The 27864-nt window shown below is 34.8% G+C and overlaps 1 protein-coding gene across 1 annotated transcript; it reads left to right on the top strand.

The window, feature by feature from the left end:
• Nucleotides 1–17356: 17356 nt before the first annotated feature.
• On the top strand, nucleotides 17357–26975 carry LOC138324523 (C-C chemokine receptor type 1-like). The gene is made up of 2 exons (XM_069269578.1): nucleotides 17357–18040; nucleotides 25606–26975. The coding sequence occupies exons 1-2, from the start codon at nucleotides 17990–17992 to the stop codon at nucleotides 26773–26775; spliced, it is 1221 nt and encodes a 406-aa protein (XP_069125679.1). The 5' UTR covers nucleotides 17357–17989; the 3' UTR covers nucleotides 26776–26975.
• Nucleotides 26976–27864: the final 889 nt, after the last annotated feature.

The raw sequence follows: 27864 nt of genomic DNA, 5'->3' as shown, positions 1-27864 counted from the left end.
TCACGTGTATTACATTAAGTTATATAACTGCCGATGAAGATGTACATAGATTTGGATGAAAAGAGTTAATATTGTTATGTTATTGTTATAAGTGTGTATTTCTACACATATTTCTTGCGCATACTGTAAATTATCTGTATATACTTCACTCTAAAATAAACCAACAGTAGAAAGGCTTATCATTGTTTTCATACAGGCATAAATGGAGTATTTCTAGGCTGTCACAGTTTAGTTTTAAAGACACAAATATACACCATCCCATTTATTAATTTCTCGATTCCTGCTAAATATGTAATTGGGATGATTTCTCTTACCGCCAAATTTGATTTGAAACACGTGTCAGTAATCACACTCGACACTCATCCTAAAAGCCTAAGAATTTCGATCCATTTCTGTCTCAAATCATTACACACTTGCAGTCTTGTATTGTGTTTCCCAGATACCATAACATATCAACAGCAAGGAATTTATTTTGAGGATCATCTATAAGAACTAATCATTAATTCAATATTTCTTTTTTCTGTCTATAGATAAGCATACTCTGTCAGTACAAACAAAAACAAGCACATTAATCTTCTAGCAGCAGGAGAAACGCGTAATCGCATGACCAGCATATCACGTGTTGGGAGAAGATTGCTAAATCGAAATTTGATTTTGTCCTCACCACTTATTATCTTTTTATCTCGCTTCAGACATCAAACTTAACATGCACTAATGAGAACAGCACAGTCATTCATGAACTGTCGGAGGTTGGCTTGATCGTAGTTATTAGAGCTATTAAATTCTGACAAACTGAAGATCGAAAGCACGTCTAATCACGAGTGTTTCTTTAAAAAAACTTTTTACATTGAAGTGTTCATACGATGCCTGTCTAACTTTCTCTGTTCAATCAATAACTCAAATTTGCACGGTATAAAACTGGAACTGTAAAGCCCTACCCAGACAACATAATAATGGCTCGGTATTATATAACAGCTGTATTTCGTGATGTAGTCCACGTCTTACGTAACCAACAATTTTAGATATACAATATCTTACATGAATAGCTATGTAGTTTGAACTTTATTAAAAGAGTTCAATACATTTCATAATATGTAGCCATGAGTGTAATATTCTATTCATCACATAAGTAGCATTTATGGAAATATAGACAAAACTTTTAATTTCGTTTCTATAATATTTTATATATAGCAGACAATCGTGCGACGTTATATTTTGATCATGACATCATTTTTACTGTGATGTCACCAAAGTGTTATTACACGTGTGTCTTACGATATTTTTGACATGGCTGAACGGATCAATTATGTGATGAAAATATTCACATATTAAGTTCACCAAAAAGTCACCTTATCACATGATACATGATAACCAAACAGTTTCTATATCGCTAATCCGCAAGTTTAATTTTATTCATTAACTTATGGAAGTTATGGTTTGGTTCCCTACCAACATATCTCTTATTTTATTTAAAAGTTTTAAGGGATGTAAAAGACCATGGTATCTTGTGATTTAAGTCTGAAAAAAAAAAATTTAAAAAAGGTTTGATAACATCAGAGCAGAAATGGTAAGCAACAAGCTGGTCTTAGAAACATACACTGGAAAACAAATATAAATACTTTTTCTTATACCAAAGAAACATCAATACAATGGTTTTCCAGTATAGAAATACAGCACAGTATATCCCGTTATGAAATATTTACTTAAAAATGTATAAATATTTCTGAAAATAATATATGTTAATATCTGTATTACAAAGTTGAAATCCAAGAATATTTTTTTTGTTTGTTCAAAAATGCTTTTGAAATAATGGCAATGTATGAAAAGAAAAATATAAGAAAAAACTAATAATGTGTGTAATTTAAATTAGAAACAATTCTGTTTGTGAGACTGAATTTTTTTCGAAAAATACTCTCAATATTTATTATTCTTTATATGAAGTTTTAATTAATTTTTATCTGTACAAGAAAAAAACAAAACATAAATATGCAAGGTTGAGGAGGTATGATTAACAAAATATGATTTGAAAAAATTCTGTCCAATTAAAAATGAATCGAAGTATTGAGAAATTTGGATCGAAAAAAAAAAAAACATGGATCAATTGGGAAATATATCTTTTTTGAATAGTTTCCTTGAAATATGATGCCCACTCTTATGTTTTGTATGATGTTTTTTTAATTTATGTTGTACGTACTTAAATATGTATGATTTGAATCTTTTTGTTTTGTTTGTGTATTCGTCTATAATTCATTATATATTATGTTAAGTGTGTGTGAGATTTATGTTTGGTTCCCTATGTATTCGCAAAATTAATGTTACCATTGTCTTTATTCAAGGATCAACAATCTAACAAGAGAAAATATTTTAATTGACATAACTTATAACAATAAAGAACCGCCACATTGTTGACATACCAAACATGTATATCTCAACAAATTACCACACACAATCTATCGTAATCAGTGGAGGCCTTTCCAAAATATCCTTAGCAAATAAATGGACGACATATTAATCTAATAAAATATAACAATCATGGAATTGGATATCCGCCTATCCTGCAATAACCATTAATTAATCCGCTTTATCGCATATATTTTTATATGAGTTAAAACAATAATTAGTATAATACTAGATATATGGTAAATGATATTCTTAATACTTGGACTAGCGACGATTTTACTACCAGTTTTTGATAGATTTTGTCCTTTTATTACAACCTCTATACCGTATTATCAGCGGATTGTAAATAGAAGGATATGTGGTATATGTATCCTCAATACGTTTGGCTCTGGGACTTGCGACAATTTTATTACCATTGTTCATTTCCCGATAGCTTTGACACTTTTATCATAAGCTCTGTATTATAATGGCGTTGTATATAAATAGAATACTTGTTATCTGAGATTTTGTTAATGTTACAAAACATGAACAATAACAATCATAACATGTTGTTTATCGATAAAGGCTTCGAGCAATAGATACCACCAGCAATAGCATGTACTAGTTCAAATTATAGGTCATTGTCTTTAGAGATCTGTTGTTATACAGAATTACTGCTGACTATGTGAAAAGTACCAGTCCCGTGTCCTAATGCAGTGCAATTGTGTGGCGACAGATATGTAAAGTTCGCGTCAGACTATTCTTTGTTAAGCTGCAATCTAGGAATTGGCACCGGCACTAGAGAATTCTAACTTGACATTTGAAAAACTCACACTGACAATAGTTAAAAGCAGTAGTGGTTTTTCTCTCTGTGTGCTACGGTACTATAAATATACGATGGAACAAGTCATTTCACTACAAACTGTCGTTTTCGAAATAAAAGAACCAAACGATGTCGTCACGAGATATAACATGACTTGTCTAGAGACTAGAAGCGACATAAACGTTCTACACTAGAACGATTATTGATATTTTCAACGTTCTTATTTGCTTTCATCTTACGTTTTCACAGGGGACTGTCACCATACACGGGAGCGGGGGAATGGTAGGAGGTTATTGTTGGTTGAATTAGGCGTAACAGACTCTCATGTATGTAATTTGTTGCATGCATACATGAATGTATGTTTAAGAAGTTTGCGTTGAATTCGAGTTGTATGTCCTTGTGATAGAGGAACACTAGATATCGAACAGTATTTCACATCTGGCCATATTATACTGACAACGGGAAAGTCATCCCAATCCATTTATGCTTGGAGGGAGTATCTTATTGCCACAAGGCACTATACTGTATATAGACACCCATTCCGTTTATTCAGTCAACCACTGTGATATTTTCTCTATACCATTTCATTGTTCATAAAAACAAATCTACCACTTTCCGGTGTATATGAATACATTTCAGCGTTTTACACAATACCATGACATCTGTAAACGTTTTCGGCCCTTCTTAACAAATTCTTATTCACAATTATGTACCGCGAGTCATTTTTGTTCTCCACGCAGGATTTACCACTAACTCTGGAGAGTTCTTATAGTATGACCTGAACGTAAACACTTTCTCAGTAATTTGTCCCGTTATCCCATGCGATAGTTCTATGATTGTGAAACGCATGCAAGTGTGAAGTTGATTGTAGGAGCATACTAAAAAGTGTTTTACATTTAAAACAAAAATACCAAAGACGGTTAAAATGATTAAATTAGAAGTCAGATATTTGATATTTGCTACTTAATGTCCATTTGTAATGCATTTTAATTAATTATGTGAATAACGAGAAGTGTCTACAACACGTTTTATGGTGAAAGAAATGTATTCAATTTATTTGTACCAAATAATATAATACATCTTCAGCGAGGTGCTAATTGATGCGATCAATCTAGAGGTTTGTGTCGTAACTAGACACTCTACTATTAGGTTTAGTTGTAAAAATGCGTAAGCGTGTCTTGGAAGCAATACAATGATCTGGTTTGTTTAAATTTACGTCCTAGTAACAGCCGTGGTCATGTAAGGATGTGCTAAATTTGATAGTGGAGGATAACTTGAGTACCAGGAGAAACACCACTGCCCAGCGGATAGTACCTTAAAACTGGGATTCGAACTCGCGACCTAAAGGTTGATGGCTTGTGCTAATAAGTGGGAACATTTTGAAGGCTCAGTCACCTCAGGCCACGTTTTTCAATTCAAAGATTATTTTATGAACTCAGCATTGTCAAAATGAATGAGCGTAATCAATATTTCTTTAAAGTTGTCTTTCTAAGCTTTCAATGCATGGGTTCGACTTATGTTTAAGGAATTTTAAGTCATAGAAAATCTTCTTGACTACCCCGTCGTATTCATTACCATAGTCTAAAGCAATCTCGATCAGCTGATGTAGAAACGTCTTTTAAAACGAGTCGATTTGATTAAATATTGGAAGTATGACGCGACCAGCATACATTTTCTATTCAGTTTATGCTTAGTATTTTTATATATAGACTATGATTTGACTTTCAGATGCTTAGCGAATTATTAACATATCGTGGACATAACAATATAACGTTCAGGTATGCGAGAGAAACATGGGTTTAAGGTACACGATAAATCAATTAAGCCAATCGATATTTATGCAACCTGATTTTCGTTTTCTTTGATCAATTCTTATGGTAACCAAGCGCGATACCTTTCATCTAATCTTTTCTGTTACAATAACGTTAACTAGTTTAGTTGGTTTCTCTCAGGAATATGGTAGTTTTAATTTTGACGAAAAGTTTAATATCTTACTTATCTTTTGAAATTGATTGTTCGGATCATTGTTTGCCAATAGCCAAACTCAGAAGTTTATAGAAGGATCATTTAAGCAGAAGCTGAGAAGCCAAAAATGTATGATTTATATACACGGCAAGCTAAAGCAATACCTTCTAAATTAGTTGCTCAGAATTGCGGTATACGTCAGACCTGCCCTTTAAATACATTTTTCACAGATTCAACATCTCACACAAACAATTTCTTAATATGTTTTTTAATATCTTGCATCTTGCAAAAATTGATGTTTCTACAACTGGTGCTTGATTTTTGTGTCGTTGCGATACTTGTTACTTTTCGGAATTTCGTATTAAAAATTCAAAATACTTAACTACACTAAATATGAAAAGATGTTTTAATTGCATACTCAAATACTTTTATTTTCAACCTTAAACAATTACAGCAGAAATGAACTTCGACTGGTTGAAAAAATACCATCCACACAGTGATTTAAGTGAAAATTTTGAATTAAAAAAAAAACATAAAAAAAAAAAACAAACAAAAAAAACAACAACTGAAAATTAGTGTTTTTTCCTCAGCGTCCAACCCTAATGACCCGTATAATGTATATGCACTCTCTAGATGTTCCCTATCTGTGTCACATAGTGATGATCTTACTGGTGTTCTTTTGATATATCGTCCCCATATGTAAACACTACACACAGCTGCCAATACACACTTTACTGTGTATAAGTCGACAATGCACTCTCTGATACAGCCATACGACTGTATACTTGGCTTTACATGATATCTCGATCGATATATTTTCTGGTATTAAAGTGAGCATATCTGGACTGTAATAATTAAAAGGTCAAGTGAACACATTCTAGACAGACCATGGCCCGGATCAGGTTCAACTGAATACACACGACTTATTTTATTTATTCAATCGTACAAGAAAATGGGGAAAAAACTAAATACCAAACAATGACGACGTCATTTCCAAAAACATAAAATATTCCAGATCATACTGCTGGTCGAAAGTAATGAAATAAAATCATTTAAAGATCATGATTACATTTTAAAACCTTATTTATATTTATTTATATTGTTTAACGTCCTATTAATAGCAAGGGTCGTGTAAGGACGTGACAGGGTCGGTTTTGGAGAAAAGCCGGAGTTTGGTTTGTTTAGTTTTACGTCCTATTAACAGCCAGGGTCATGTAAGGACGTGCCAGGTTTGTTGGTGGAGGAAAGCCGGAGTACCCGGAGAAAAACCACCGGCCAGCGGTCAGTACCTGGCAACTGCCCCACATGGGATTCGAACCCGCATCCCAGAGGTGGAGGGCTTGTGGTAATATGTCGGGGCATCTTAACCACTAGGCCACCGCGGCCCCTGTTCGATGTGGTCAGATTGATCAATAACACAATATTTGTAAGTGTTTATTACTAAATACTTCTGTTGTTATAGACGTCGCGCACAATGTTCGGTCACTTTTATGTAACGCCATTGAATGTAAAAGACGTCATTATTTTTTAACATGACGAGCGCAATTGACGTCATTTCCGACATTCGGCAAACCTGCAAGACAAAGAAAAAACGCAGTTTTTTTGGATACTGTTTTTGAATTTTCAGTAGAGATTTAACACACGTATATTTGAGCAAAAACGTATTTTTTCATTCAGAATAGAAAACAAAATTCCTAATATAAAGTCATTTTTCAACGTCGTGAATTGCGTGACAGAACAGTCAATCTAAAAATTTCATTTTGTGTCATTTCTGCAAGACGAAGGTTTTGTTCGATAAAAAAGTAGAACGACGGCGCAGTCTATATATTCTGACATGTTATTAAAATAGAAGAAAAATGTATTTTCATATTAATAATTCATGTTTCTATATCGTGAATTAGTACCGTTTTGTACTGTGTGTATTTGTGGTTTTTCACTTTTTTATCTTTTCTCTTCGGAACTGTCGATCGGCAAGTCTACAAAGTCCACCATTTTGAAGTATGACGTCACAATTCATTATAACGAAATGACGTCATGATAGTGCGTTTTTTGGGAATCTCTTTCAAATTTTACCGCCATGTGGTGTTCAGTATGACCACAGTGACACTTTAACTGAAACCGCATACAGATGCTTGTTACATCTGTCGCGACAAAAAACGTCATTTTCTCAACAAAAACGCATCAATAGAAAAAAAATGTTACAGACATTTTGATAAAAGTCCTCCCGTAATTGAATAAATATATCCTTTCTGTTTTTCAATTAAAAAATAGTATTGCGCTTATATTATTTACTGTTCAACGTTTTTTCCAATGAAATTCCGGCGTGACGTAAAAGTGACCGAACATTGTGCGTTATGTCATAGGTCATAGTGTTCCATTTGTTCTATACGAAATGGTGGAAATTTAAATTAATTAATTCTATCTAAATGTGGATTATTTTAATTTGCATTTTATTTATTTATGTTTGAAGCTTTCAATTGTATTATTTAGGTATTATTACATGCTTCGTCATTGAGTTATTAAGCAATACACAAACAGCGCACATCGCACACAGAGATCATTGATGGCATTTCCTAAATAAGGTCATAACATCACCTACACATTATGTTTGTTCTACCGTCTGTATTAATCAGAGCGTGTCCAGAAAATAACATTCCAATATTTTATGTCGATGTTTATAGTCCCAATGCAAAATGTTTCACCAGTCTGTTAGTGTTGTATGGGGAAATCACAGTACTGTTCTGCCTGATTAGATACTTCTGTACGACAAAAACAGGGCGAATTATTTAATTTTATGTAGGTTTCTAAATACTCTCTCAAACAAACAATATTTAGAACATATCCACTTTATCGTCATAGCAACTAACGCACAATCGTTATTTTTCATCTAAATCCTATATCAAATGCATCAGTAAATCTGTTTCAAGCGCTTGGGAGACAAGATACATACATTCTATCGACTAGGAAATGTCATGTCAAACCGAGGCTCCGTTTGAATGATGAGTTTACACCTTGATGACCTTGTTTTCGACTGAAGGTCATTTGTTACTTGTGATTTTTTCGTCGTATCAGTCTGAGCTGTTATTGACTTAGATAACGGCATTCCGTCGAACACAGGTCATATGGAGGTTATGTCTTTGATCAGTCAATCAGCTGTCAGTAACGAAGATACATTTCCTACGTACGTGCATTTTTGATTGCACAAAACTTCGCACTTCACACACGCTACATACTGCATACATAGGAGGCCGTCCTTACATGACTCTTGCTGTTAATAGGACGTTACAATAACAAACAAACAAATATTGATGTTTGAAAACGTCAGGATTGAGGTTTCAATGAAAGCATATTTCCAATCTGATTAATTTATCAATATCTCTTAAAATAACGATATTACCAAGTGATGGCGTCGATGTAGTGATTGATCAACATGACTGCCATTCACTTTCGTTTTTGAAACACACTGATAATTATTTTTTGCTTAAAGTATTTCATCATGAACAGGATCACTAAAATCACAAAACTAAATTATATAAACTTTAAGAACATAGCTATGCTAAAAAGGAAATATTTTAAGCCTTTCAACATTTAATGCTGTCAACTAACGACCGTTATTCTAAACGTTCCAAAACAAGCATCTTTCCGATTGTTAGCTAGAAAAGCTACGGAAACACGTTTCCGATTTGCCTTATGACTACAGAGATATTGAACGTGATTGAATCAGTCATAAAAATAGTCACTTTCTGAAATGTGCAACATAGATTTAATTTTTTTTATTAATGTTTTAACCATTTCATGTCCAAATTATTAGTAATGACAGGAGTTGGAGCTATATTTTTCCAGATGATGCAGTATTTGACCTTACCGATGTTATTTGTTTGGTACTGACGTTAAAAAATTCATTATTTTAATTACAAAAGATCTGCGTAAGAATGTAAATATAAAAATATGCTGAAATCAAACGGTAGTTTGTAATAGTATGAATGTAAATTGGTTCACAGATAAATATTGTCGACAGATTTTCTAGTATTTTATCTGTTTGAAGTTATTAGAGACCATTTCAATCAATCGAAAGGTCGCTTCTTTTATACCAAGAACCTTTCAATGTTTGTAAAGTTTACAAAGCTTTTACTATAGTTACACCAAAAAAGAATTAGTACGTTATTCATTGAAATTATCTCAATATTGTCGTGAATGCTCACTCTAATTTTCTAAAGTTTCGAAATTGATGTTTTCTTACTGAAATACGTTTTAGATAGCAATCATGTGTTGATTATCAATTATAGGGAAGCGTGATGGTTCATTGGCAATCTTATCCAAGTGGGGGTTTAGGAAAATTAAAGAAATGTGTCTGGTTTGGTAAAAAAATGTTCTAAATAATACAATACAAAAACAGATGAATAGAAATGAGACATTGCATTTAAATGCACTCTGCATACATATTCTCAATCTTTCAGAAATATTAATGTAGTCATGGAATGTGGGCAGTAGACACAAATCCCAAGCTTCACCTTGGGAACGCAGACAACGTTGGTGACAAAGATAATATCCTTCTTCATTTCAAGACTTCTCGTGTTTTATCACACATGTCCATGTTTTGTCGTGGAACTGTATTGATAGAGATAACAAGTTACTATCTCTACAAATGACATTCGAATCTTAATAATGATAAGACGGCTGCGTTATTTATAGATACTGTAATCAAACATAGCATATATCTTGGAAATGATATAAAACTAAAATTGACTGGTATTTAGCAAAAGCTTTTCCGAAATTACCTTATGAAATGAAGAAGCTTTTATTCTGGTCCAACTTTCTTAGGAGAATTATATCACAATGACCCTTATGAATACATTCTCCTTTTAAGAAACATCGATCGGAATCTTACACGGGAGATCAATGCAATTTCCAGCTTTAGATGTGTTTTATTCCGAGGAGAGCAAGTACAATTATCAGGAACACAAGTATTGTCAACCCTCGACAAATGAAGGATGATTCCATGTCCGATTGCAAATATTCAAGGGAAAATGTCAATATATCACCGAAGAGACACCTTAATGAACGAATTTGCCATGTGGCACATATCGCAAGAGCGACGTTTTTCAATGTCTTTAGGTTTTCTTCTATATAACGTCTTCCCGTGAAACCGCCTCACTTTTGGTATTGAGATCTGTGTTCTCATTTATGCGGAAGACTCTCAGTTATGTCGCCTGACCGAAACACACCATAAAATGTGGTAGGTTCTGCTCCTGCATGACGCTTGGCATAAAGGAAGATAGTTTGTCAGTAACATGACACATTGTCCACATTAAGAGGCTGTCCATAAATGACACTGACTGAACGTTAAACCTAAAAAACCAAACCAAACTCAGTATTTCAAGAACATCCAACACGAATATACCGCAGCCTTCCAAAACATAGACATTTATAATCACATTATATTGCACATAGGGGGCGTTAAATGACCTTAGCTGTTAATTGAACGTTAAACCTAATCAAACATCTAACATTATCACTGTTTGTCATTTCAGCATTTAGTTTCTTACGTATTTAGCTGAAAAGGAACTACGTTTTTTTCTTATATATATTTTATGAATAACTTAAGCGACCTTACTGCATTCTGATTAAGCCTGACGAATGAATCTTGATTGAGAAGCAATGTATGTCTACTTCAATCACAAAAGCAATCCTGGATGAAAGGGATGCATTCGACATGCTGTATTCCTATACCGATATAATTGCAAATAGGACTTAATTTTGACCTTGAGCAAGAAAAGAAATAGGGTATCGATTTGTACGGTTTTTTGGTGAATATGTTCTCTTCCAATAAGTATAAAGGTCTTTGGAGATTTGATTGAAATTGATTTCCCCTGACAAATTGATTTTTTTTTATCTTCGTGTGATTGACCTATCAAGGTCGAACTGTTCTATTCAATGTCCAAAACCTATTTTCCAAATGAATACTTGGAGGCATTTATGAACTGTCTTTTTGTCGATAAGAATTTATTATCTCACATGGGTCTCTTAATATATTGAATACTTCTGATTGAACTGGCAGAATTCGACTGTAAATTGAACCTACGGTAAATTGCTAAACCGAACGGCAAACTTACATAGCAAAATGATTCTTTGATTGGTCGGCCATTTACCATGGAAACCTTATTGATTGCACAATATTCCTTTCGGTCAGTGATGTATCTTATGCATCCACTAAATATGAGCGATACCGATGCTTACTTAAACTGAGGCACTCAAACTGAATCACTGTAGCACCAGAAATATATTTCGGTGACTTTTCGGCATCAGATCTGCCTAATTGTAGATGTATGTCAAACTGTCACCACTGGAAGATTATTCAAATGCCAGATCATGTCATGCATTATATATTTCAATTGCCAAATGTCATTCTCAGTTCCCTCTGTTAGACCTCTTGATGGCAGCTCACAGTTATTTTATATGTGTACACGTTTAAGTCAGGAATACCTTAGAATGCTACAAGTGAAATGACATGCTGTATCAATTCTGAAGTCGTTTCTATCTACATTCATTTATCTCTATTTGAAAAAAAAATATTTCAAAGATTTATATATTGAGAGTTTGGACTATCTAACATCTTGCATCAGTGGGAATGGTCTGAAGGGTTTTATAATCACAAGTACATACAACACAATATCAGTTTTTTCTATGAGGAACCCCTATTTTAATGGTACATATAATAGCAAACAATCCTTATTTTATTAGTGAGAAAATGATTTGTTTAGGTCATTTTGGACACCTTCCTGCGCTTAATGTGAGTCGGTGTCTTGTGTGTTCTTCTATCAGACTTTGATATATTAATGCCGCATCGGGCGAGACTATTGCCTATCATATAGCGCTATCTTACTGAACATCACTCTGACGATCATCACTGGTTACAACTACATACATACTTCATATAACATTTCCTATCTCTGTTTGCATTGTTTGTTTAATGTTCTATCATTGAAACCGGCGGCACAATACTGTTTTTCTCTGTATGTCAGTACAGATGTTGGTATCAAGACGATATATTGATAAAAGAATGGTGAAACTTTATGCTATGATGTAATACAGACTGTTATTGAATTTTGGGTCAAGGTCAACTGCTTAACGAAAAACAGATTTGATTTTGACAGGTTTTAGAATGGTAGATTTGTTTGAAACTTTGTACATTATTAGCTATTAACTTATGAGGCAACACATATGGACGCAGAGAACCAAGCGGCCTCAAAGGTGTCTTGCACTATATGTTGTGTACACTATACTGAATATCTTAAAACTATTCGGCCGATCTTAAGATCTAACACACTGCATATGATTACATGTTAATAACATTTCCTTTTCATGTTTTTCACGATATAGGAAACCTATATTTTTCAAGTATGGTCATTTAATCGGTTTAATTATACTATTCAGTTTGTAAGGTCTATAAATCATTCATTCTCTTTTTACCAATTAACCGGGTCAATTACTTGATGCATTTGGAAGTATTAAGCATATGCTGCACTCTTAAATGTGATACCGGTGCCAATACACGATCTGGTCTTCATCCTACAAATCCAGGTTAATGTGAGAAATATCATTAATTGACTTCGTCTGTATCTTTTCATAAAACATACGTTATCAGGGGAAATGGAAGTCAATGATAATGTCGAGTCTTGGTTTTGATATTAAGAACATCCGCATTCTGCTATATATAACTAGTAAATTGTCTGTAGACTGAACGATGAAATGATAACGGTAGTAGACCACCCCTTCGTGACCTTGACCGCGAACTCTCTCAGCTACGCTACGTAGGTCATAGAAAATCTGTTTTTGTATGGCCTTATGGTTTTGTTATATATACATAATGGTTATAGTTTCGTTAAGACAAATTTAAACAAAAAAGGATAAGCAGTTTAACTTTTTTTTTTAAATTAAAGAATTTGAAAATACATTGTATGTTGATACTTAGTAGTTATATATTGGGTATCTGACATTTCTCTAAATAAGCGTGTAAAGTTACAACTCATGTTTAACATAAATTCCCGTATCAAACACTGTACACCAGCTTTCTTTCCCGTGTGATTATATTTAGGGTATATTTTGCGGTTTTGCATGAAAACGCGAATATATCAAAACTAAACCACGCGTGAAATTTAACCGCTACACTGTAATATTGAAAGATATTTAATCCAGGTTCACATGATTTGAAACTGAAATTAAGTAGCCACGAATGAAAGTTGATTTACAATGCATTGAGCTGTATGAAATTGTATTTCTAGTGATAAAACATCTTGTAATATTTAAACAAAATGATTAATATCAACGCCATGAAGTGTTTTTGTTTAAAGCGATAATTGTTACAATGCAGAGCCTCTCGCATTTTATGGTTATCTGGTGGCTTTGGGGAAGTGGTTGTTGACATTAGCTATTTTATCAAGTGCCATTAACACGTATACATTGATTGTTGGTAGCTTGGGTTTTAACGTCTACCATGATGCTTTATAATGATAACATCCGACATGGCAGTGACCTTAAACCTATATCGGTCAGTAGTACTTAAAACAAAGGTATCAAAAATCATTTTGTAATAAATTCAAGAGATGAATTACTAATAACATTCGTAATGCTAGAGTAGCATCCAAAGTGAAGTGGGGCTATCCATTATACAGTATAAAGCTAAAATAGCACCGGTAACTATGGTATTCCGACACCTGCTCCTCCGATAGAAAACTGATATACGGTTGTTAACTTAATTAGCCCACACACCTGTACCTCGGCCTACCAGACAACCTAAGGGAATAGGACAATCCCGCCCTCATTATCAGCAAAGCTCCCAGTTAACAGCATTGTTAGGTTATCTGACGACCGGATAATATCGAATGTGGGCCAATCGTAACATAAACGTTAGTAACTGGGTATTCATTATACATCATAATTAGTTCAATTAATGATTTTTATACATAATTCACATTCGTAAGAGTATATCAATCTTACCAGGTATGATTTGCATGCCTTTGATATCTAGACGATCTTTTAATATTCAGTTCAAAGTGGTACGCAACAATTTTTACCGATGCAGTAACTGCTCTATAGCAGGTGAGAAATATAAATAATACTTTGTTTTTTTTTATTATTTTAACGTCCTATTAACAGCCAGGGTCATGTAAGGACGGCCTCCCATTATGTAGTGTGTAGCGTGTGTGAAATGCGAGATGCGTGTTTTGGGAGACTGCGGTATGTTCGTGTTGTGTCTTCTTGTATAGTGGAACTCTTGCCCTTTTTAAAGTGCTATATCACTGAAGCATGCCGCCAAAGACACCAAGCAACACCCACCCGGTCACATTGTACTGAAAACGGGCGAACCAGTCGTCCCACTCCCTGTATGCTGAGCGCCCAGAGCCTGCCTCACAGGGGCGAATGCTCACTTCAAGGCCAAAAGTGAGACGGTGCCAAGGGAGGCATAAGGAAAGATAAAGTCTGTTAGAAAGAATAGAAAAGATAAGATCCTAAATTTAGTCGCCTTTTAAAATCATGCAATCGGGGCAGCAGGTAACGCCCTACCTGCATGTACAGGAATTAACCATACACTACGATTCATTACTGCAAATCCAAATTAATAATATTGATTAAGATATCATATATATGTTATTGTTACATGATCATGTCTGTAATAAGTAAGGTCAGAAATATGTCGCAGATGTATATACATCACTGTGATTGAGTTCACTTTTGCACTTTTTTTTACCAGAAATATGAGTTTTATCCTATTGCGACCTATTGACGACAAGAAGATCTGTTAATATTCAGTTCAAAGTGGTATGCAACAATCTTTACCGATGCAGTAACTGCTCTATAGCAGGTGAGAAATAATTGACAATACTAAACGACAACAGTGTACAGGAATTAATCATATAATACGATAGAACATCATTACTGCAAATCCATATGAATTACATTGATTATAAGCTATCATATTATGTTATTGTTACATGATCATGCCTGTAATAAGTAAGGTCAAAAATGTCATAAGTCGTGTCGCAGATGTATGTACACTGTGATTGCGTCCATGTTTGCACTTTTTGTTTATTGGCAATACGAGTTTATCCTTTTGCGACCTATTGACGACAGGTGTTAAGACGAGGCAGTACACAGCGTAGGATAGACATATGAATGCCTCCATAAAAATTACAATATTTTCACTGACAATGAAACGATTCTTGGTTTGGTTTATAAGGTCTAACGTCAGGGTATTTTATGGATGGCTTCTTAATGTGTGCATTGTGTAAACGTCTGTATATTTTGGGAGGCTGAGGTATATGCATGTTGTGTGTCATTGTCATAATGGAACTGATGCCTTTTTTATAGAGTTCTCTCATTGAAGAATGCAGGTAGGCCGTTAGAATTGTACCTATTGCATGATCGGAAAAGACTACTAAATTGAGGATATTATCTTTTCTCTTCCTAACAAACTTATGTTTTCCTTGTTTGTTTTATTAATTAACGTCCTATTAACAACTATGTCATGTAAGGACGGCCTCCCATGTATGCGGTGTACTGTGTGTATGTTGTGCGAGGTGCGTGTTTTGGGAGACTGCGGTATATTCATGTTGTGTCTTCTTGTGTAGTGGAACTGTTGCCCTTTTTATAGTGCTATATCACTGAAGCATGCCGCCGAAGACACCAAGCAACACACCCCACCCGGTCACATTATACTGACAACGGGCGAACCAGTCGTCCCACATCCTGTATGCTGAGCAGGAGCAGAAACTACCACTTTTATAGAATTTGGTGTGTCTCGGCAAGGGGACAGAACACTAAGCCTTCGTCCTAATGCCTCGCTTGGCACCGTTTTTGGCCTTGAGTTGAGCGTTCGCCCCTGTGAGGAAGGCTCTGGGTTTTGTCCCCTGGCCGAGACAAACCAAAGTCTACAAAAATGGCAGTTTCTGTTCCTGCTTAGCGGTCAGCCTAACTGGAGTTAGACAATTGGTTCGCCCGTTGTCAGTATAATGTGGCCGGGTGGGATGTGTTGTCTCGCGACTTTTGTGGCATGCTTCATTGATATAGCACTATAAAAAGGGCAACGGTTCTACTATACAAAAAGACACAACATGAACATACCACAGTCTGCCAAAACACGCACGTTGTACTTCATACACGGTACACACTGCATACATTGGGGGGGGGGTCGTCCTTACATGACCCTGGCTGTTAAAATAATCAAACAAACAAATTGAAGCATTTAGCCGAAGACATCGAACAATCACACCCTACCCGGTCACATTACTTTTTTTTTTTTTTTTTTTTTTTTTGGGGGGGGGGGGGGGGGGGGGGGGGGGGGCGAATTCCTGCTTTGCGTAATAGAAAAACGTCACCCAAAAACTTTTGGAATGAGCAAAGTGTACCTTGTTAAAGTTGATATTAGCTGGTATATTATCTCCGCTTTGATATATTAGTGATCAGGATGTTGAAATAACGAATGCGATGATTAAATCATGTATATCACTACCCTACCAGGTATATGCAATATGATTATGATATCAAAGACGTAATACCAGTGGTGTCCCTTTATCAGGGCACGTAAAACTATCACGCATGATATATAACAATAGAAAATACAAAAGATAATAGAAACTAGTGTTATAGTAAAATAAAACGCAATAAACCGTTCGGCGAGCGGTGGCCGAAAGCAGAATTTGAGTTCTGTCTTGGCTTTTATAAGGATTACGATTAAGATAGGCTATGCCTAATGTCTAATCCTATTGATATTTCAACATTTTTTTGTCAGTAACATATTTGGAAATTGTATTTTTTTAAAGAATGCATCAATTTAATATATTGTGATTACAGGGAAAGGTATTTAAAAGTTGTTCTATTATCACATTTTATTGAAATGATAAAATATTTAGCCGTTTTACCTAACCAACATAAAAACTGCATAATAATCTCAAATATCCTGGGTTTTACATACAAAGTTTACATAATACGGACGGCCTATTCGAAACTCGTTTAGCAGATATTTTATCATGTGTCCATTTTTTATCATCACATTACGGAAACACATTGGTCAATTTGAGGTGAAAAAAACTCTTCGCTGAACGAGATAATTACGTAGCCATTGTAAATACACATCGCTCACTATCAATTAAACTAGCGGAGACCTGCTCGCTATTCATACTTCCGTAGAAATCGATCGACATGAAGCTTGCGCAGGTATATAAGTACCCCAGCCACTGTACCATTCCTTCCCGCCAGCTACTGCCGAGAGAAAATTTTGTCCAGCCCTCTTAATAGGCAGTACACAGCTGTTGCCGGAGTTAACAAATATTGACAACATGTCATAAGCTTACATCGGGGATTAGCTACAGTGTAGGACGTGTACATTCACTGGACTAGTTGTGTAACGAGTTGTTCGACATTGTGCATTGTATGTATCTTATCGTCTATCGATATCCATAGAAAAATCACATTTCTGTACTTTTCAAAAAAAAAAAAAAACTAAATTAGATTCTAGACTTAACAAAAACTTAAAAAGTGATTAGTCAGAAGACGTATTTTCCTTGCTTTGTTTTATTACTGACATTACGTTTTTGGATTTTCGTGGTCGTAATTACATTTGGTTGCAATTTGTATTTAAAACCGTATTAAAACAGGAACCGTAGCTAAAATAAATTTTACAGCTAGAACTTTGTCCTTCAGAATTTCCATTTAAAAGTTAAAATATATCAATTAGAACGTTGTGAAAATTGGCGAGTGTGTGATTGCAGGAAGAATGAACATTGACTCATATTGTTATTAAGTATATCGATCATTGGAGCAAATATGACCGACGACAACGAATTCCTACATAGATTTTTCCACTCAGTTCTGCAGGTAAGTTGCTTATCATATTAATTTATTATAAATATAATTAGTACCGTGTGGATGAATATCTATCAGATTAATTTTGCAATTGTGGGACTGCAAAGATATATTTTTTATAAATATGTCTAATATTCCGGCTGTTCAATTGATTTGACTAAATATCAAGGTCTATAACACCTAAACACAGTCACGGCACTGACTAGGGTTACACTAAGGTCAATAATGATGGCCAATTGTCTCCTGCTTAGCACTTAGCACTTTTTAGAGAGACGACTGGTTTGCCGGTTGTCAGTTTAAAATTGGCTATAATTAGATGTCCTAAGTGTACTTGGAATGATACTCCCGCGGTGAAGCATCACAAAGTAGTATACATGTTATATCTGTCCTCAAGGAAACCATCACAGACATCACACAAACAACACGTATTTATTACAAGGGGGAAACATGCTTCATTTCTTCTGATTTACTAATCAATAAGTTGTGTCGTTGCCAGCCTTTGAAATTGTAGCTGACCAGGGTCAATATTGTTCACTTTGCAAACAACTCTAATTTAGCTACTGATGTTTAGAAATAAATAATGTAAATGTACATATTTTAGCGTTTTTCTAGTAAGATAACTTTTCATATAACAACGGATTAATGTGCTAACTATATTCTCTGTATATCGTTAATAAAGCCATTATGGGGATCCTTCCTCATAGCGTTAGTCTCTTCTCGATACCTCTTATCCTGGAATTTGATAGCATCAAAATAAGGCTGACATAAATGATGATTTATCACGGATTCTTTTTATTGATGTAACTATTCATTTATAAATTCAACGTTTGAAAAGATTACTACGGTCATGTTTTATTTATCTACAATGAAAAAAATAAATAAAATCCCTTTACTTGTCAAACTGATCACGATAACATTAAAACCTCATTAGAATATATCCCAAGTCTAACCACGAGGCTTCATATCTATTATTCCGCCATATATTTCTATAAATCATTTGTGTTTTGTTATATATTTTTTCTTTTTCTCAACATCATATATGTATCGTTACTGAATATTCGCATTTGCTGAGAAAGAAATAAAATCCTGCTGTGAATGTAATATATATTCAGGAAGTGCCAACTATTATAACATGCAGACTCGAACTTAACAAACACACATGTATATGTATAATGCATCTGTTGTTCATTATACCATCATGGTGTCGAATATAAATAAACGACAATATCCGCCCAGAACAAAAACTGATACTATGGCATTCTTGCTTAAAACAAGATTTGAAACAACTGCAATTTGATATATTTTTTCAAAAGTTCAGTAATATGTTATATATTCTAATGCTAAACGCGATTGTTATGTGATGTTCATGTTGTGTCTTCTTGTATAGTGGAACTGTTGCCCTTTCTATAGTGCTATATCACTGAAGCATGCCGCCGAAGACACCAAGCAACACACCCCATCCGGTCACATTATACTGACAACGGACGAACCAGTCGTCCCACTCCCTGTATGCTGAGCGCTAAGCAGGAGCAGTAACTTCCACTTTTATAGACTTTGGTGTGTCTCGGCCAGGGGACAGAACCCAGAGCCTTCCTCACAGGGGCGAACGCTCAACTCAAGGCCAAAAGTGAGGCGGTGCCAAGGGAGGCATTAGGAAAGATAAAGTCAGTTAGGAAGAAGAGAAAAGATAAGATCCTAAATTTAGTCGCCTTTTACGATCATGCAATAGGGGCAGCAGGTACATTTCTAGCATTATAAATCAAGCATTAGACAGGTTGTGTGAAGACTTCTTCAGGATTCCATTGCCTAACGTTTCGCATTTAGAGATAAACGAACGTAAGTTAAAGTACATTTGAACAGTACAGAGGGCATCTGTAGTGAAGTAGTTGTTTAGGATGATTTACGTCCTATTAACAGCTAAGGTGATTTAAGGACGGCTTCCCCTGTATAACGTCCTAGCTAAGGTCCAATAGGGACGGCGTACTCTTATATAACTGGTTCCATAGTCCCATACTGAGTGACACAGTGCTTGCCATTTAATACATACGCATATTACATGTATGTTTCTTGCTAATGCAATGGTTTCTGCCTTTGTATTTTGATACATTTTTCATTTTTCAGCTGAAAAATCTGTATAATAGAAAACCATTAGAGGTATAGACCATTCGTACCCTTTAGAATAGACTCAGATTTTAAATTCTGGCAGATGTGCGATGAAAATGACAAAAAACATGTACCGATTTTGGTTTTATCAAACACATTTTATGTTTACGTTTAAGTGGCCTTTCCGAAATCATAAAATCGTAGGACGAAAATATGTAATAATTCATATTAAATCATAAAGTGTATGTTTTAGAAATACATGTTCCCCTCGGCAAGGATTGCGAAATAATGAAAATCTGAAATAACATGCTCTATATTTATTTTGCAAACGTGTATTTCATATCCTTCCCTCCCACATGCTTGTGTTTTGGGTGCCGCTGTCTATTTTAAAACATGCCTATATAGGGAACTTAACGAACAAGTATTGCATGTCGTGCCTGGTCTAATAATTACATGATGAAAAGCAACGCCGGTGTTTTTATCCCAAGTTGTCTATTCCAAAACATATGCCCGAGGAGATCCGTTAGCAGAAGCAGTCAGTTTTTTGTATTTTAAATCTTATTTTGTTACATTTCTGCTTTCATTTTGAAATAAACCAGATATGGCCATGGCCCATAATTCTTCATGTCGTACTGATTTATAGTTACATACTAAGCTAGGACGTAAAATGATCACATTTATCGGGAAAGGTGAATATTCTATACAATTATATAATCTGTATACTTCTGAAAGTTTTTTTTATTGAAAAAGATGGTTTTAATGATGAAAATTGCAAACTTTAACACTTTTCTCGGTTTTTCATAGTGTACTTATTCAAAGACAAATGGCCAGGAAGCCTTCGAACGCGTCTTCGGCGGCATGCTTCATGATATAGCACTATAAAAAGACAATAGTTCCACTATACCAGAAGACACAACATGAATATACCGCAGTCGCTCAAAACACGCACCTCCCACAACATATACGCAACACACCGCATACATGGCAGGCCGTCCTTACATGACCATAGTTGTTAATAGGACGTTAATAAATCAAACAATCAAAGCCTTCTAGCGATGCTTTTTTTTTTTACATCGTTTTTAATTATTCATAATTAAGGAGGTTAAAGAAAACCCTCGTCTGGCAGCGACATACATTGTCAGCGGTTGTAACCGGAGATTGAATGCTGTATTTATCTATGTTTGCAATTAAATGTACGAAAAAGAATGCAGCAGTTCGCTTTAAATAGAACTGAAAGTGCATCTTGAGTGCAGATGCTACACATCATTATAAAATGATACTGACAGGCCGGAGTATCATTACAATACCATGGATTTTGAGGGAGTGAGAATATAACAATCGCTGGATGTTAAGGTGCATGTCTGTAGTCAAGCATTCTTGCGTAAAACATTGGCAGTTGGAAAACAGTTCAGTTATTATAGATGTATGTTATGTTGGTAACAATAATTGCTCACAGTGTGTCCTACCATTCATGTGGATCAAAATACGTCTGTAAGATATCTTAAAGACAAACAACATTAAGCAAGTACAATTTCTTTTGGAATACCAGTTGGTGTAACTGACGTTTTTGTAACTGGTTATTCGATCGCAAGGCATTGCCGTTTAAATGATTTAGTTTAAACTTTTTATCATTGCGTATTATTAACTAGGGAACATAACTATGACCTATGAGATGCTATTGTGACGTGATTTGTTTTTAAGGTGTTTTTTTCTGCAGTCCTTGTTATTGTTATGGGTAGTTTGTTATGTTATTTTTTATTTTTGAGGAGGCGGTTGAAGGATTTATTCAGACAGCCACTGTAAACGTCAGTTCACCTCCGGCAAATCATTGCTAGAGTTGAACCAGCTCTTGTAATCTCTAGTGAAATGCCATTCATGTTTACTTTGATGAATAGCCTCGTAATTTTACCATCACTCCACGCTCTATCGAGAACATTTAGCTGCAGCTATTTAATGGTACATTTTCTGTAGGCTTATGGCGATGTAATCAAATGGATCACTATACATCATCTAAATGTTAACTGCATCTTAGACATATTTACAACACTTGCATTCTTTCAAAATTAAATTCCCTGTCACAATAAACAATATTGTATACATATTATTGCAAATAAATCTTCATCTTCTTGAATGCGAATAATGTCTTCAGTGTCAATTATTCTCTTCTTTATAAAAAAACCCAACAGTTTTATGAGAAAGCGCATATATAAAGCCTGCTAGATTATGAACGTTTTATTTTGCTATAGTCGCGGTATTATGGCAAATACTCTGCATTTGTTAAAATTTCTTTCCTGCATACCGCATAGAAGGTCAATTTTGCAACTCGTGGAAATAACCGCAATTATAATCAGCGAAACGGTATATCGATGTATGGTTTAAAAAATATTCATGTGTACGACGTTATTTACAGTGTCAAATTAATGATTTAGGGTTTAAAAACTACAGATACCATATTTACAATGACGTTTTGCAGAAAAAAACTTATAACACATCGCTTAACTTCAAGAGTTAATTTATTTAAGGATTAACTTGAATAGATTTTTATAGATAACTATAAAAAATCAAAAATATTCAATTTACTAGTCAATGGGAATGCTCGTAACAATCAAAATTGAATTATTTGGATCGTAGTGACATGTACTTCCCCACCTACTCAAACCTCTGTCGACGTATTATGAAGTAGAAAATTTTTAATGTATCAGGCTTTTTTTCATGGTGTACTAGTTCCTAATATGGCTTGAGGTCACACTTTGGCATTACCATTTCCATTTCGGGTTGTATAACAATGTTGACACATATATGTAAGAAGTATTCAATTTTTTTTTAAATCGTATGCCTTTAAATCAAGATATTTTAACCGAAATTTAATTGGAGTTTAATGGATTTGTAACTCCTTAATCAACTTATAACTTGAATTATGTCGCATCTGGAAATTATCTAAATTATAAGAACAGGCTTCCAGGTGTGCGACGTGTTGCTGTGTATTAATGTGTGTACCATTTGGTAGGCTGTGGTATGTTCGTGGTGTGTCTATTTGAAATAGTGGAACCCTTGCTATTTCACTGAAACATACCACCGGCAAATTAATCGTCCTACTCCCTTTATGCTAAGCTCTAAGCAGGAGATATTACAATCGTATAGAATATGGTCATGTTCACGTTGCGATAATAATGATTATTTTGAATCAACTATCTAATATGAATAATATAATTCCATGAAAACGAAAAGCAAACCTCGGGTTGGACGTTCATAAATTACACCTTGCGTTGTGATTTCTATATAACACCCACAAGGTAGGGAAAGAACTTTTTAATGAGTGTATCTGCTGAGGCATTAAAAAGTATTTCTAATCACCTCGAAGCAAATCTATTTGCAGTATTGAGAACGTTCCTGCAGATCACCTGTTTAAAATATTGATTTCCTGTTGTATTTTTGTCGTTTAACATTGCAGCACGGAAGAGAGTCATCAAATTGTTATCACTTTGTCAATTAACGCTTGCAAACCGTGACCCATCCGTACCGATTAACATCGAAAAAGGAAGAAAATCCGGAAATTAACATTCTCTATGCGCTTATGTCATAACTATAACAGAAGACGTCGTCAGATTCTCGTTTGCATTCAAAAAAGTGATACTTGAGACAAATCGATCTTTGTTCCAGCGTGATCACCGGCACTACTCACTCCAATATTTACATATTCTTTACCGTACAATCGATAACTCAGTCACATGAAGATGCATGATAACTTTATAGAATAACTAAGAACATCGAATTCTTCTAATAATAGCTCAACTTATACAATAGAGACTACATTTGATTTTTTAATTTTTGTAATGTTAAAAAATAAGCACATACTTCTAACTAAACTTGGTGTCTTATCTTTCATATTCTCCCTACACTGTATTCCTCTTTTATACATCTCTCTCGGTCGTAATTTTCGGTTGGACAAGTGTAGGAACCTTTAAAGAAGTGTCACATCTGGATTGACAAATCTAGTGTCAGTATAGTGTGATGTGGTGGTTGGAGAGTTCGGCAATATAATTCTACGTTGCAGTGAACGACATACTACAGTCTTCAAAAACAAGGTCTCCCACTCAAACCTTGTCTTACGGATGGTCTGGAAGGAGACCATTCTTCTGATATGAACCTAAGCATTATCAACCCATCAAGTAGACTTGACATTTGATCATCATGTTGCGATATTAGTTTAACAAATCGAAATTGTTTTCTGCGAATACCTAGTTCATACCATATCTATGGTTATCTTAACAAGATGAACAGTCTTATTGGTTGACATACTGTGGGTGTCGAATTTCATTTCTCGACAAATGGTTTCTTGTTAAGTTATTAAAAGACTGATGTAAGAAGAAATGTATTCATATACAATGTAATATTAAATGTTATAGGCAATTCTTAAATGGATTTTCGGTTGATTTAGGATAGGTCTGTTTCTTCATTTCATAAAATTTGTATATTCACCCTCATCTGCGCCTTTTCAAAACTGAGATATTTTTGCATTGTGTCTCCTTGATTAAGATGATAAAAATAATTAATAAAAAAATAATAAAAACATGCTATGTTATTTTGTTTGGTGGTAGGTCTAAAATAAAGCTAATTACGAGCAGAACTATATTGACAATTGATCACATTAAGCATCTTGAAAATTTAACAAGTTTTTTCTCAAAGATACGTGTTAATAATAGATCGAAAATTGACATTTGCAGCATACATTTTTTCTGATAAAGTTTTCCTGGCTGTATTGACATGGAATTGGAAAACCTTAACTGTATTAACGGTGGAATTGAAAAGCCTAAATATTGTTGGGAGCTGTATTTCGGTATTGTTTCTTTCTCAATGGATCAAAAACAAAAACAAAATCTAATTTCCTCGGTCTGTTTAAACCCCCACCTTCTGAATCGGAAACAAACAAACTTTAGTCAATTTATGTTTTCTATGAAGTGTACTTTCGCAATGTTATATTTGAGAATTCAATTTGTCGGAAAGTTTACGATTAAGAACTAATACTGCGATTTTAAGATTTTCGAGTTATATTGTGCCTCGTTATTATGTCAACAAATTAAGAATTTCGTGCAAAGCAAAATCAATCCTGTAAATCGTACATATATCAATTAATATAGTCTCTTTGTTAAATCTTTAACGTACTGAACGGCACATGTTATTGCTCATAATTTAATGTAACGAAAATCATTCAAATCAACTAGATACAATTTGGTACAGAATCCTTTGGACCACTGGCCTTAATTTGATAAATCCAAGTTGCCAATAGTTTTCCAGCTAACAATGTACCCAGCTGTACTTAGGTATTACACAATAAGCCATTTTGTGGAAGGGATTAATTAAGAAATTGTGCTTTTTAATGGGAAAATATTGCCGCCCAAAAGTAACCAGGACAACTGATTTGTTCAGTTTACGTTGAATATCAAAATGAATTCGATATTTTTTTATCTTTTCAGAACGACAATGAATCTGAAACGGATCCTTGTTCCTTTTGGCAAGACGGCACGCAGAACTTTAATGAGTCCGCATTCAATGCCTCCTCTAATAATAATTGCACGAAGAATTTTGATCGATCGACGATATTCGACAACCGGAGCCTTACATGGATCACGACGCCTAACAAAACATCAATAGGTCATGACTTTTTCACATACGTCACGCCTGTTATTTTTATCATCGGACTAGTGGGAAACATACTATCCCTCAGAGTGTTTCTCACAAAGAACATGCGTAAACTGTCCGCTAGTGTTTATCTCGCAGCCCTGTCCGTGGCCGACCTCCTGGCCCTTTGCTTTTACGTCCTGACGGAGTGGATCAGAAGGGGAATTCCTGCCGAACACGGTCACGTGACAGCCGTATTCCTTGAACAAAATGGCGTTTGTCAGATTCATTTATACCTGCAGTATGTTTCACGGTTTCTGTGTGCTTGGCTTGTAGCATGTTTTACCCTAGAGCGTTACATCGGAGTATGTCATCCTCTCAGGCGTAAAAACATATGTGATGTCAGATCTTCTCGAAAGATTGTGCTCTCACTTATTGTCATCGCTTTCATTTTCTGTTCCTTCAAACCATTCATGAGCGAGGTCCATGTAGTGGGAAACTTCAACGCACCAACATGCACCCGCAGCGAATCACATAAGTACTTGTCGTTCGTATTTGACTGTATATTCGGAGTATCGATCACTTTTCTTCCTTTTGTAATTATCACTGTTCTCAACGGTTTCATCATCAGGAAGCTTTTCATTCGGAACAGACGACACAGGGAATGCAAGGTTATAACTGAGGAGAGTATCATTAGACTGGAGTTTACATTCATACTCATCGCCATTTCCTTCTGTTTTATTGCCTTCAATGTTCCTTATATCGTTGCCTGGTACAAACACTTTGAACTTTCACGTGAAAAAATGGACAAAATCGCATTCTATGACTCACAAGATTTGCTCAACTTTACCAGAACAATTTTTTACTTCAATTACTGTATCAATTTTTTTCTGTACAGTGTCACCGGAGCTTACTTCCGGAAAGAGCTCAAGATGTTGTTTACATATAAAAGTAAAGCGTATCAGAATTATCATCGCTGTACTGTACAAAATTCCAACTCCAACACACCACAGTCATGGCTATAGACGGAACCGGAAATTGAAAACTTATTCCGGGACATTGGTAGAACGGATATAGAAAGGCGTTTTTGTTGGGTTTAGAGAACATATGACCATGATAAAACATTCATTAGCAAGATTCAATATATTTTGCCTTTTGATTTCACTTCTAGTTCTGAAGGTTGCGTAATGTAACGTTTAAAACATGTTATTGTACCCTTTCATGTGCATCATTAAACCATCTTTAGTGGTTATCTTTTCAGTTCTTTTCTTTTCCTTTACAAGTTAGTTACCAATCAGAATTTCAACTGTTTGTTTTGAAAAACAATAAAGTGTTTATGAATTGAAAAACATTACAGAAAATGACTAAGGAAATAAGTATTGCCGAAATCTCAAAGAATAGACATACCTTCTCGTTTATATCAAAGAGCCTAAAAAAAGACAAAACATTAAACAACTGTATTGTTCGCTACAATGCTTTCATTTACTTGTATACTACGTATGGATTCAGTTCACATTATCATGTTATGTTGCGTGTATGTTGTGCGAGGTGCCTGTTTTGGGAGATTGCGGTATATTCATGTTGTCTCTTCTTGTATAGTGGAACTGCTGCCCTTTTTATAGTGCTATATCACTGAAGCATGCCGCCGAAGACACCAAGCAACATACCCCACCCGGTCACATTATACTGACAACGGGCAAACCAAAGAGAAACGTCATTATCTAAAAGGATAAAAACTTCACTTTTACATATTGCATGGAATGTGAATGGAAATATAACCAACGGAATAAGTTTTCGACATTATTCACGATGTAATATCCAATGCATGTTAACATTTATGTTTTTGTTTGTTTTGGTTTTGTCTTCAACGTACTGTTACGCCTTTCTTTATCCGTCTGCTATCTTATCTACGCTGTGTATGCATTTATATACGTATGCTCGTTTGTATGTCTAATTTGTTACAGCAGAGCAAAATCATTCCACATTTGATCTCACTTATACCCTATTTTTATTCATATCGGTTACTCTTGCTACCATGAAAAAACTGCGAATGGATTTGTTATTTTATTAAGAATAATGGCTGTTTCTCGAGAAGACGATTCTGATAAATATTT

This window comes from Argopecten irradians, chromosome 5 (genome assembly GCF_041381155.1).
Source record: "Argopecten irradians isolate NY chromosome 5, Ai_NY, whole genome shotgun sequence".
Taxonomy (NCBI): Eukaryota; Metazoa; Mollusca; class Bivalvia; order Pectinida; family Pectinidae; genus Argopecten; species Argopecten irradians.
This window is presented reverse-complemented; position numbering and strand designations above follow the sequence as displayed.

What these genes read in the sequence shown, in the direction of transcription:
- LOC138324523 (XM_069269578.1), top strand. Translation starts at nt 17,990, where the DNA reads ATGACCGACGACAACGAATTCCTACATAGATTTTTCCACTCAGTTCTG. An exon ending in TTTTCCACTCAGTTCTGCAG is followed by an intron (nt 18,041 to 25,605) that starts GTAAGTTGCTTA and finishes TTATCTTTTCAG; the next exon opens with AACGACAATGAATCTGAAAC.